The sequence below is a fragment of the Dendronephthya gigantea genome, unplaced genomic scaffold (genome assembly GCF_004324835.1).
Source record: "Dendronephthya gigantea isolate DGI-Jeju-01 unplaced genomic scaffold, DenGig_1.0 000092F, whole genome shotgun sequence".
Taxonomy (NCBI): Eukaryota; Metazoa; Cnidaria; class Anthozoa; order Malacalcyonacea; family Nephtheidae; genus Dendronephthya; species Dendronephthya gigantea.
Window position 1 is genome coordinate 1 of NW_021163102.1, and position 13,290 is coordinate 13,290.

General features: G+C 36.3%; 2 protein-coding genes across 2 annotated transcripts; one reads left to right on the top strand and one right to left on the bottom strand.

The window, feature by feature from the left end:
• Window positions 1–251: 251 nt before the first annotated feature.
• Window positions 252–5,979, bottom strand: LOC114533459 (pre-mRNA-splicing factor 18-like; the record flags this gene model as incomplete). Its single annotated transcript, XM_028554975.1, has 8 exons — window positions 5,858–5,979; window positions 5,534–5,614; window positions 4,021–4,089; window positions 1,929–1,958; window positions 1,546–1,647; window positions 964–1,043; window positions 644–755; window positions 252–392 (listed from the first exon to the last, which is right to left on the bottom strand). Coding segments are annotated over exons 2-8 (600 nt in total), but the record flags the coding sequence as incomplete, so codon positions are not given.
• A 1,058-nt stretch (window positions 5,980–7,037) lies between these two features.
• LOC114533523 lies at window positions 7,038–11,570 on the top strand. Its single transcript, XM_028555053.1, has 6 exons — window positions 7,038–7,971; window positions 8,495–8,549; window positions 8,655–8,743; window positions 9,298–9,451; window positions 9,829–10,784; window positions 11,074–11,570. The coding sequence occupies exons 1-6, from the start codon at window positions 7,894–7,896 to the stop codon at window positions 11,353–11,355; spliced, it is 1,614 nt and encodes a 537-aa protein (XP_028410854.1). The 5' UTR covers window positions 7,038–7,893; the 3' UTR covers window positions 11,356–11,570.
• Window positions 11,571–13,290: the final 1,720 nt, after the last annotated feature.

The following is a 13,290-nucleotide window of genomic DNA, read 5'->3' on the forward strand; positions in this document are numbered from 1 at the left end:
ATACCGCACGGTTGGAACTATAGTTTTTTCTGTTATTTGTCAACGTGATAGGATGAACTGGAGAGCGCTATCAACTGGATGGTAAAATTTTCAAACCTCGATAAAAAAATTAAAAGATTATAAACTAGAAATATAGACACAATAATTCGAAAAGATTTAAATTTGTTTAAACCAAACCAGGAGCAATTTTTCACAGTATTCCGTGAATTGGCTTATCCGTAAAACTGGCCTTGGATGGCAAATGAACAAACCTGACATGGGAATATTAGAGCGGACATCGGTTGGTCTCGTGCAGATTTTAAGCATGAATTTACCTGAATATTTTCAAATGTTGTTCCGTCATTTTTCACTTTGATGATGTTCTCTTGATCAGCGTCTGAAGTGCTGGTATTCTTTCAAAATCAATAATAGGCATATTTAATAACCAGCTGTGATAACGAGCTACATACTATTATTTTCTATATTCGTTTAACTATTCTTCTTCTATTCTTTTAATGCTTTCTAAAATTTCTTTTAGAGAAAGCTTTTCGATTCGAAAAGCAAAAATCGCGTTCTACAACTTAGCACCCAGTGGGTCTGGGTCTTATTTGCCTAATGTATTACTGACTAAACAGTGCAATCCATGTGTAACTACCAATGCTACCTGCTGTTGCTTCAACATATCATCCAGATAGTCTTGATCGACTTGCTCCATGGCTTCACGGAAATCATTTCTTAAACCTTTATTGATGTCAGGCGCCAACATCTCTAGCAATCTACAACATAAATAATTTTTCAAAACGGAGACATGATGTAAACAAACGTGGATAATTCAGAATTGTAAGCCATGAAAAACAGACACAATGTAGGTAAGCTCTCTATTTTGTCAATTGAACCGATGTGAAAAAGTCCGAATTTCATTTTTGTTCTCAGTTTCTTTTCACAATTCCAAACCAAATCGACTTAGAGCAGTTTTTTACTTACTTCAATCTCTTTGCTGCCTCTTGATCCGACTCACCAAACAGTCGGATGGGCTCACCCCTTTCCCTAAGGCGACGAACAACCTTTAAAAAACAAACAAATTTATGAATTTAATTTCATTTTGCCCCAATACACTCCAATCACTTCGAGACGGGCTGTCACAATTATCTCTCATGTTGTTTTCATCAACTATTATTGCAAAAAACCCCACCATTTATTTCTATGTAAACAATTTATCTAATACGGTAATTTCTTTAGAGTAAGGTACATGTATTCTATCGGAGCATGTGCCTTATAGCGGGAGGGAGGGGGTTATTGGAGCTCTTCCTAGATTCGGACGATTCGGCAACTTTTCCTTAAATTATATATCGCCCACCCCCTCCATTCGAGAACGCTATATTTTACCTTACGAACCGACAAATCCGTTAATGAACAAAACATACAAAAAAATAATAAAAAAAATGTGGCCAGCAGGTATCAGGAAATTCACTAGTATAATGTCAAGTTGTATGAATAACGATTTTTTAAAAAATATTATAACTCAGAAACTGCCACACTGTTTCTCAAAGATCATTTTCCAACTACCTCATCTTTTGGAAGCAGATTCAATGCAGCGGCCTCGTCTTCGCTGTTTTTCCTTTTCTTCGCAAAAATATCTGAAGATTTCTCTTCCTCTGCATCAAGTCCCTTTAATATCAAAATTATTGCATCTGACGTGTCTGCATGTGTGTGCAAAAATATCTATACTTATAAGCATTATATATAGTTTATATAAGTCTATACTTTAATACTTATAAACTTTATAAAAAGCCCTGCCAAATTCCTTCACTAAACTCTACATTTGAAATAATGTAATTTCATACGGAGAATTGCCAAAACAATTAACGATCACATTCATCACAATCTGAGAGCATGCACTCAGACGACACTTAAACGATCTGATAATTGAAAAAAAGTATATTACTCACATGTTTTCCTAGCTTGGCAGAAACTTTCGCCTAAATTGAGATAAGAATATGAAGCTTTTTGAACTGCGTAACAGAGCAGGCTGGTTTTCAATCGATAGTTACAAAGCTAAACTGTTCGTATTTAAAGAAGGGTAAAATACACTTAGGGTTTCTGATATAATTTTCTTTTTCAACGACTGAAGTATAACAGTGCAGATGGCTCATGCATAACTAGTTATAAACTCCTCTGTACACTTTCGAGAGTTATTTCAACATAGCTAGGGATCAGCATGGAAGCGTCTTCAAACAACTTCGCATCAAATATGGTACAATCAACAAGTACCTAAAATAGATAAACACTTCTTTCGATCCAAGGGCCTTCGTCAGAAAGTTAGCATGTCGAAGGCCCTTAAGTCAAACGTCGAGAAGTGTTCTGCCTTCTGGTCTATTTTAAGCAGTTGTTATACAACAAAAATTCGATGTGAAGTTATAAATAATTTTGTTGCAAATATATTAATTGAACTAACGGAGACCAAAGGTATTGATTTAGGGCGTGCGTTCAAGGTAGTTTGAATACCAGCCTTGTATGCTATTCGTTTGCAATCACGTTATATCCCTTGTATCACATCCCATATCACAGGATACGATGATATACGTAGAGCTTAAGATGATGTGATGATGCGTAGATGAAGTTAAGCTTAGGGCGAGACTGACACTGTATACATGTTTGCCGGGCAGAGTTCCTGCTGCATGTAAAATCCTGAATCAAAATTATTTACTATGACTAAGCGAAACCTGCGAAAGACCTGCAAGAACTGTATAAACTAATTACGAGACCAAGAAACGGATCTAGCACTTCGAAAAAAAAAATAATTGAAGTGAAGCATAAAGTGCATCATTGCTGTGTAATAACCTTTCATTTATTGAAAGCAAAGGGCAGTATCGCCTTTTTGCATGGAAACGCAGGCTTGCTGCAAACCGACATATTGTAGAGAGGGGCAAGGGTTGACTGATTGGTTACTTTTCAGGTAATTATGGCTGATTTCGTCTTTGATGTTTCTCAGCTCCATGAAAAAAACTTCACCTAGTTGAAAACAGACTTAAGGTTGGTTTTTCTTTACAAATAACCACTTCTTGCTCTCGTGATAAATGACGTGTCGGGTCGTCTGATTTGCGTCAGCAACAGATGCAAAAAAATGTCTCATGAGCCATCAACAATTTTATCTCAGTTATATTGTTCCAGGCATCTTTCTCACGATTGAAGACTATCTGCCTCCATAGCTTATCTTTTTAAACACGTGTGATATCCGCGTATACCTTCTGCTCAATGAACTGCAGTTGCTAATAATATTCTCCTCAGCGAGAGAAATAACAATCGTATTTTGAAGCATTCATGGCAGTACAAGAAACTTTTCTAGCTCAAACGCCCGGGTTCGGAGGATTATAAGAACGCTGAGATTCCGATGAAGAAGATCAATTGCAAGTTTTGGTTTCTCTTATCTGATTTTTATCGACGGGCACTTCAATTGATTTTGAAGTTGATTGAAGCTTAGATAGTAATCGTGCAAAACACTCATGAGTAGCATCATCACAATGAAGGTTGGAATAATCTCGTTATGATCCTTGTCTTCCTGCTTAACTCTTCTCCCTGAGAAGATTTTCTAAGTTTCAAATTTGATGACTATACATTTCTAATATTTTACACATTTAACGTTTTAAGGACGATAGACTAGAACTTTGAAATGTACAAAAATAGCAGAGTATTTTCGATCATTGACCAGAGAAGCAACAACTGTATACTTAGTGCAGTCATATCTGCAAAAGCCTGGCTTACAAATTTAAATCCATTTTTTTCCATATTGCTCGCATCTCAAGCAACATTTAAAGTGAAAAAACTGTTAGATACTCCCATGTTCATATCATAATAAAAATAATCTTTATTTGAACCTTTATTAGGTACAGTAAGAACCGATACTAGTTCCTCTATCAGATTACCAGACATGGGATTATCACACAATCTGACCTGAATATCCTGTGATTCTTATCTGAAGAGCCCCACAAACGGAATCTACTTATCAAAGAGGCTATATTATGTTGACAAATGAAAACCAACCTCTTGCTTTCTCTTGTACTCATCTGCTTTCTGCTTTTCCAAATCCCCTCGACGGAAATATTTTTTCTCCTTTGAAAAAATATGAGACACATAGTAAATATACATAAGTCAGCCTTCAGCAGGCACTGTTCCTATACACTGCATGACTACACACCAATAAAACTTGCATGCCTGTGACACTCTGTGATTATAGACTACCCATGTACATGAATAATAAAAAAACTTTGAGCAGTCAACAAAACAACTTTTGATGCTTCAACTTCTAGAAATGCCTTTGTTTATAAGTTGAGGTTCTCGTGTCATTATTACTCTATTAACAAATGTGTTAAAAATATGGCAAATAACAGTGGTATTCTTTGCCTCCCACTTTGCAAATGCAACTAGCAAACAATTTTACACATGATCAATCTTTTTCATAATCCTATTTTTTATTGTAAGTGTGATCTTAGAGCATGCTGAAAATTTGGGGGCTGTGCCAAAAATGTAGGAGTGAGAGATGAGTGCAAGGATGTGTATAGTGTATGTACCTCATAAAACTTGTTTTTTATTTTTATTTCATAAACCTTCAATCAACTAGTGTAATTAATTTCACAAGTTATGGTGTTTTTGCATGGGTGGATGGGAATTTGTGTATGAGAGCCGGACTAATGTTTTTTTATTGATTTTTGATTTTTGAGGGGGTAAGTATCACAAAAGTAATCCACCATCTTGGGTGGCATGAGCCTTTCATTTAACAGATTAAAACAAATCCTTGAAACACTCTCAGTTACATTCCATGGTTTGTGCCAAGAAAAATGACAGAAGGCAAAAAGTATAAACTATAATGTCACTTGCAAAAGTTTCATACTTGATACTTAAATTTGAGTCTATTAGCTAATTGTCTGGGTCATGTTTTAGGACAGCAAAATATAAAACAAGGGTAATTTTAAAATTAGATAGGGCCTGTAATTATAATAATTGAAAAGAATGTAAACACTATAAAAATTGCAATCAATTGAATCACTGCATTTCATTGTAACAACTGCAATAAATGAGGTCGATAAAACTACACAACCATTGTTAGAAATACTAAGGAATCATTTACCCCTATAAAAAGACTTTAACTTCAAAGAGGGAATTTAAAAAGTATTATGTTCTTAAATCATATGATACCTTGTGACCGTTATTGCATTGTGTGCATTAGCTACATAATAATGGAGTTTTTCAAGCTATTGCCTCTAGGTGTTGCATAAGTGTGCTGCCTACATGTACTGACCATCCTTCAAAACAGAACAAGTCCCTTCAACCTGACCCAAACTATCCTGGCTATGCATTCACTTTATAGTTTCTCTGCACCCAAGATCTTGTTGGGAACTGAATGATTCAGGAATTTGGAAGGCAGACCATAATACAAAATTACCAAAGGTTAGTTGATTTTTAAAAAGATCTCTGGTGCAGAATGTCCAGGTAGTTTTAAAATATATTAATTTATGATGTATTGTACAGTTTTAATACAAATTACAATAAAACATACAGCAGTAACTTCATTCTGTTTCAACTGCTTTGCTTTTCTCTCGATTTCAGCTTGTAGAAAATCCATTATAACTACATCAAGCTGTCAAAAAAGATTTATTAATGTAGAAACCTGACAACCATATTAAACCAACCAACAACAACCAACGATTTATAATACAATATAATATTTAAAATTACAATAAATAAAATTTAAATTTTAGAAATATTCATAATTCACCCGATGATACAAATAAAACTGAGGTTAAAAATTAGCATGTAAAGAAAAATAAGAAGAAACGGAGTACAAAAAATTGCTTGACAACTAAAAAAGGACTTGACAAACCTTTGTTTATGGTTTATAGCACTGTTTATGAAAAACCTCTGAGTAAGCGGCCATTTTGAATTCCGGTTATGGTATTGAGACTGGGGTCGAAGTTGAAATAGTCAGTAAAAAACAGTCAAACATGTCAATAAATATGTCTATATGGAAAAGTTAAGATCGCCGGAACATGTGAGCTTCGATGCAGGCCTAATTGCTACGAGTTTAATTAAAGTGTGGTTTCCATGTATGTTACAAATGAACAGAGTATAATGTTATGATAGAAGAAAACGTTTTTCAGCTTTTGTGCTTTAATTAAACCGCATGCAGATGTGAAAGTGTTCATCTACCTACCATCTACCTACCATTTCCATCTTTGTAAATTTACTACATTGGCTGTGTATCTAATACTTAATACAAATGGCTGTAGCCTGTAGAGGAGAGTTAATAGAGATGTTGCAGCGGTTTCGCCCAACAGTTTTTTTCATAATTAAGCCAGAGACTCCATGATTTAAGAATTTTGAATGACATATAAACTCCATCTTGAGAAAACCAAAATCCAAAAGGTATTAAATATTCTGAAGAGACATTATATTTGGGAAACGGTTCAAAATGTAAACAAAGAGTTTGTTTACATTACAGGCTGTTAGGCGGCTCGATCATTTTTGATGACGAATTTAGCACCAAAGCTTTTCCGGCCTTTCGCCGGCTTATTGGTGTTTTTGTATGCACGACTTAGTTTTTTGTGCCCAAGAAGTCAAGAAAAATTTTACATTAGCGGAAGAATTATAACATATTATCAGAAGTATTATCCTATAATGTTCCTCCAATCCTCCAGCTAACAAGATCACATCAAAGCCGAGTATTCTTCAGATCCAGGAAACTCACTAAACTCGACCAATTCCAAAGCCAAAGCTAAAGCCAATAAAATTACCATAATCCTACAGACGAAAGAGTTCGAGGTTCCTCGAAAGTGCAGACTGAGTACTCGTATCATTTACTACGGTGTACTTTCATCATCTTCTATAGATATAAAAATATATAGAACGATTTAATTCAGGTACGTACAGCGTTGTGAAGAACAAGATAATTTTTCAGTCCAGACAAATGAAGCGAAATATAAAAGTATGAATGATTTCGACTAAAATCTAGTTCTTAGTTTCAAAGATGTTTTACTTAGGCAACTTAATTTTGTAATGAGTATCCTGCATTAAATTAATATCCTGAACGTATTACGACGAAAAGATTCAATGGAAAGGTATGGATTTTTTTACTAACTTGCGTGTGAGGTGAGTGTCCGGGAATATTTTTGATCCCTGAATGTTCCTAAATCTTCAACAAAAACAACATGCCATCTCTGACTTAATATTTATCTGTCATCTATAAGCTCTAAAACGGCGCTGGTGATAGTTGACTAGATCCAGGAGATAGTTTTTTGGGAAGCGTGACAGCCATTCAAATAAATTTGCCTTGCTTTTTATGTATCTTATCTCGCATATTACGGTGGCTTTACAAAGTTTTGGATGATGAAGGGACGATGAATGCAAAACCTGCCGTGTAAGACGATTCATATTTTTAAATTTTATAGTTCACGGGATAGGGAAGATTTTCGTGACTTAAATCAGTCCGGTAGGTCAGATTATTTCGGAAACAGTCCTTTAACGCTATATAGTCCGAAAAAAAAATTAAATGGCATGTGATATGTGATAAGTAGAAGTCCATATGTTTTACCATCTTTCTAACTCTATCTTTCACTTGCGTTTAAGTACCTATATATGCTTTGGCATGCATGTGTTTCACTCAACTCTTTTCGAAGTGCAATTCCCATAATTTGCACATTTGTCAAGATTCAACTGTGATAATTGATCAGTTAACGGTCTTGTATGCCAACAATTCAAAGCCGATTAATAATCGTATTGGTCCCCACTGCTTATTAAAGCTGCGTGATTCATTAAACTGGACCAGTTTTACCTGCACGCACAGGAGAGAAACACAGCCGTTTAATCTCGGTTGAAGAAACAATATTTTAAAGAAGATAAGAAAAACTGATAACAGAGAAAATGGTGCAGATTTTAAGGCGAAACATGATTTGCTGCTTCCTCCAATCACTGCTGTTTTTACCACTGTTCTCACAAAAGGTATATTGTTACTTTTTATTACATCATTCATTAAAGCAATAATCTTGAACTTATTAGTTGTATACTTGTGGTAGTTTGGTATGCTTCGGTATCAGAACGGAGCGCAGCTTGTGCACGTCAACATGGGGCCCTCATTAATTGATCCATGGTCATAGTAGAATAAGACTTTAGTATTGCATAAGTTTTTGATCGAATCGAAATGAGTAAGATCTATCTTACACAGTTTGGTTGCGAAATATTACTGAAAAATACAGAAAATATACTTTCGCGAAGTCGCCAGTTTGACAAACTGATATCACTATGAATAATAAGCCACTGTATAATTTGAACCGGCAGGCGGCAGCATCTTTTTTCAGCAGCGAAATAGCTACTTCTACTTAGGCTCTTTGCGTCCATGTCTGAATAACAATAGCCAGACGTCTCTGCTTCGATCTGTTGTGACAGAGTAGTTTAGCACAATTTTTTTCCCAAACTGTTCCACTGCTGTTCCTGTAAAAAATTAACTGAATATTACCTTGTCTAGGTGATTGGTAGAACAAGATTGCAAGGCAACTGTGTTGTCAGAGATGGACGAGATGGTTGGTAAATTGTGCATTATTAAATCACGGAACTGACGGAAACGACAATTACTTTAGCTTCAAGTTTGGGGTTTAAATTTTATTCTTCCGCTTTTCATTGTGTAGGTGTCAGAGGTCCCCCCGGAATACCAGGTCATCCAGGCCCCCCAGGAAGAGATGGTCGAGATTGTACTGCCAACTGGTCACTGGATAAGGTACAGATCGAGATAGCTAAGAAAATAAAATACAAAGAGTAAGCCAAGTATCAGTATAATTTATAATGTATAGGCAGTATTCGCTAATAAAGTATTTTACAACCTACTGCAATGAAAGAATACTCTGGCCTAGCAGGATTGGCGAGTTTAAGTCAATGGCATGCCCGCAACAAAGTGGGTCTTTCGATCGTGCAAATTTTTTCTTTCTTTTCTTCATTTCCCTTTTTATTTCAAAACTATAACCATGATGTATCACACTTTTGAAAAACAGCAAAAATTTTCTTTTCTCTATCATATATATTTTGTCTATATTTCCCTATCATATATATAGTTTTGGCGACGTTTGTTTGAACAGAACAGGGACAATGTTTCGCTCTGGGTTCCTTCGTTGTGAGACGGTGACATGTGGTGGTGCCCGTTTTTAAGGCGGAGCACATTCACTTTTATTACACCACCTCTCTATCAAAACTTCATCACATTTTTATCCTGGGCTCCCTGGGTAACTACCCCGTTTCCCACCCTCACGCTATATACTGTTAATTTTTGCTCATCAGGTTTTTGAGCTGGAAAAACGTCTCAGCGAGTTGAACTCAAAATATCAGTTCATCGAAACAAACGCCCAGGAGATGAAAGAAGAATTGGTAGCCAGCAAACAACAAGCACAGCAGTTGTTTCAAGTATTGGCAGCAAAGAAAATCTTAGAACCTGGTGAGTATTGCAATTTTTTGCAAAGCAAAATTTTCATTGCGACACGATTCATCCCTTAGTAAATAAATGCAAGAATTGTGAATACAGTTTCTGCGCAAATTCTCTAACTTACACCTGCATGCGAGCCAGCCTGCAATTTTTAGGGCAGCTCTCTAACCACTGCAAAGCTGAACAGACCATTAATTTGCTGTGCATTTTCTACACACGCCAAGTATTATGATCGAGTTATACTCATACATGCATTATCGATGCTTATATTGTGTTCACATTACTTTCCGTCATTTACCGCGGATCTGCATCACAGACTAATAAATCAGAATCGGTGGGCCACATTAGGCTTCAGTATACGCTAAACTGTATTTTCAATCATTTTCAAGATATCCTTGGGCACGAAAACAACCTTCTCCCGGCAGTATCCCCAATAAGACACCATGCACGGATTGGCTCTATTCTATCAACCCCAGAACCAACCCTCACACCTACTGACACCCCTGTCCGTAATCAGAAGTGCAAAACACGACTAGCATTTCATGTCCATGACCGCGTAAAAACTAAGGGAGCAGTGAACATGGAGATATTCACCATAGGACAAAGCACTTTTCTCGCAGCAGCAAATTTCCATGCAGTTCCGGATGGTTACAATACAGCCTCATTTATCTACAAGATGAACTCAACCTCAGAGAAATTCGAAAAGCTTCAAACGCTACCTACGATTGGCTGCCGTTCAATAACGTATGTATCCAGTCAAGGAAACTCGTACCTAGTAGCCGCGAACCACTATAACGGAAGAACACATGTGCTGGACTCGGCCATTTACAGGTGGAACGGTCATAGGTTTGTGAACTACACCAACATTGAAACACAAGGTGCATCCGCGTCGGAGTTCTTCGAAATAAACGGAGAGAGTTACCTCGTGTTTGCAAACTATAGAAATGACACGAGTGTGTCAATATTTTCGGTGGTGTATAGATGGAACCGAGGAAATCTTGAGATTTTTCAAAAAATACCAACGCACGGTGCAGTCGACTGTAAATTCTTTCGAAGCAAAGCAGGACGGATTCTCTTAGTCTTCGCAAATTATTACTCTATCAACGACGGATTTAAGGTTAAGTCGGTGGTGTATCAATGGAACGGACGCCGTTTCGTCTTTGCACAGAGTTTAAGAACATCGGCGGCTATAAGTGTTGATTTATTTGAAAATAACGACGGATTGTTTTTAGTGTTCGCGAGTCATCGCAGTAAGCGTTCCTGGCATTCTGAGACAAATGTGTTTCGATGGAATGGAACTGAGTTTGCCTTGTTTCAAAAACTGCAAACAACTGCAGCTATAAAGGTATATGTTGAAACTAGATACTATTAGGCGAGGGGCGTGAAAAGATGAAATTGGGGGGGGAGGAGAATGCAGTACCTCCAGTGTCCTGGGTTCCTACGCCCATATGCACCGCGCCCACCTCTGCTATAGTTTAGCAAGCACCCATATTTTTGTAGTGATTAAATCGTACTTTAATAAGTACACGACCCTGAGTTTGTTGGTAACTTCTTTTTTATACAACCGGTCCCAAAAATGTATGGATTGATTAGGGTCGGACGCCCATAACTTGATTCCTTGCTGTGTTTTCAAGGTTAATCACTTCGTTGCCGATGGCATAATGTATCTCACCATTGCGAAATATTTTGATGTCATCACAAGCTTCGAAACACATTCCATGATCTACAGATTCAAAGACGGTCGTTTTGGTAAATTCCAAAGAATCCCGACGACGGGCGCATACGATCTACAGCCGTTCACTCACCGAGGTGTTTCGTACCTCGCCGCTGCCTTCCGCTTCAATGGCGTGCGAGGAAATCTGAAAAGTAAAATTTATAAAATGCACAAAGGATGCGTGAAAAACGTTTTACCCTAATTTCAGCTTTGCACCTCAAATGAACTATATATGCTTTATGATATATATCATATGTAATTGAATATTATAAGTTCTGACGAGAATGCTTGTTAGTGTGTTATGTACTATTTCACATACTCGCTCGCCTGTGAAACTACTGTATATATGCAAAGTACTTTATATAAAAACGGAGTAAAAACTTGTTATGGCTAAGATTAGAAATAGGATTATATCAAACTGATCAATAAATTCTTTGTTGATGAATTCGTGCTGTGATTTTACCTGGAATCATGCGCTTAAAGTTTGCCTGTGCAGGGGCGTGCCGATGATAAATCATGTAAAATAAATCTTGCGAAAAAAATGCGAAATTTAACGAGTGAATCCATAATAGAAGTCAGTGATTTATGTTATTCAGAGGACTGGTTTGTCTGACTAGCTGCATGCTAAAGTCCATAATCCGTATGTCTGGCATGATAGCCGGTTCACAAGTGTGAGCACACACATAGCTATAGCATTCGAATTCGTTTCCGTCCTAATACAGGATTCGTCTGTGCATGTGTTGATATATGAATACATGCGGGAATACATGTGTCTAGGTTTGTTGGCTTTCCATGACTGCTGTTTCGTGCTGGTCAATTAATGAGATATAGATATAGCGGCAGCTGTAGTACCGCTCAAATTAAAAACTGCAGTTCTCGCATTAATTAAAGACGAAAAAAAGCGAATAGCCAACAATATTTTAATTCTTGTGAGCTTATTGTAATGTCATTCTTCGCGTGTCTTAGCCTTATATCACCTTAATGCATAAAATAAACACCAAGGCAAGATAACATTGAACTAGACTTAGTCATGTAAACCCAACAGAAAATCGATGATTAAAAACACTTAACAAACTGCATGTGTGGTTCTTGTTAACAACACTTTCATTTGTGACGGTGAAGACAGGAGTACTGCGGGCATAGCGTGAAAACAATTGTAGGGGGTAAATCCTAATACAGAAATTTCATCACTGTCCAATGATGATAAGAGAAATTCCTTTTCGTATAGTAAAAGATACCCTTCATTAAACTTAGCTAAATTGCTTAATGTTTTCATCTCTATATCTTAACATGTTGATAACATATTGTATATATATATTATATTATATATATATATATATATATATATATATATATATATATATATATATATATATATATATATACGTATTACAAAACAGAAAGGAATATTCACTAACTACTAGTAACTAGGCTTTCTACATTCTTTAATCTACGAAGAGATGGCGGCCACTGTTCACGAATGAAACCGAATGACATCAGTGAAATTTCAAAAAAACACAGAAAATTACCTTTCGCCCTGCACGTATATTCTAGTAAAATGTGCGTGCTCAATTATTTCCGTAATCCTGGATTTTAACAAAAGCTTCAACAGTGAGGGGAATAATAGTTGTTTCGATATAAGAGTGCATTGTGCATTAGATAATTCAAAATAGACGTGTTATGTGTATGTTAATGAAAGTAGTCTATCTGGAAAATATATAAACAATTAATGACATGAACGATCATGTAAACATGACGCATTGACGTATTGCGAAAAGGAAAGATATTGAAACATCATTACTGTATCGTATGTAGACATATCATAAAGTACTAGATGGGACATCTAAATCGTTGTGAACTGGACGATTTTCGTTTGAGAACTGAAGTTCGTTTTAGTGACGGATATCTCTTAAAAATGTTCTGCAAAATTCGATATTTCAATCAGGAGCCATGCACTGTGTGTTTTGCCTATTTTCTGTCTTAATCACTTTTAATCTCAATACACTCAGGCATTTAGATCCTTTTTCAGCATGTTCCTCATTCAACACTATCCTATGTACAATTTAGGTGATTTACACATTTGTCAAGATCCAACTGTGATAATTCGTCTGTTAACCAACTCTTGCGCAAACTGCGT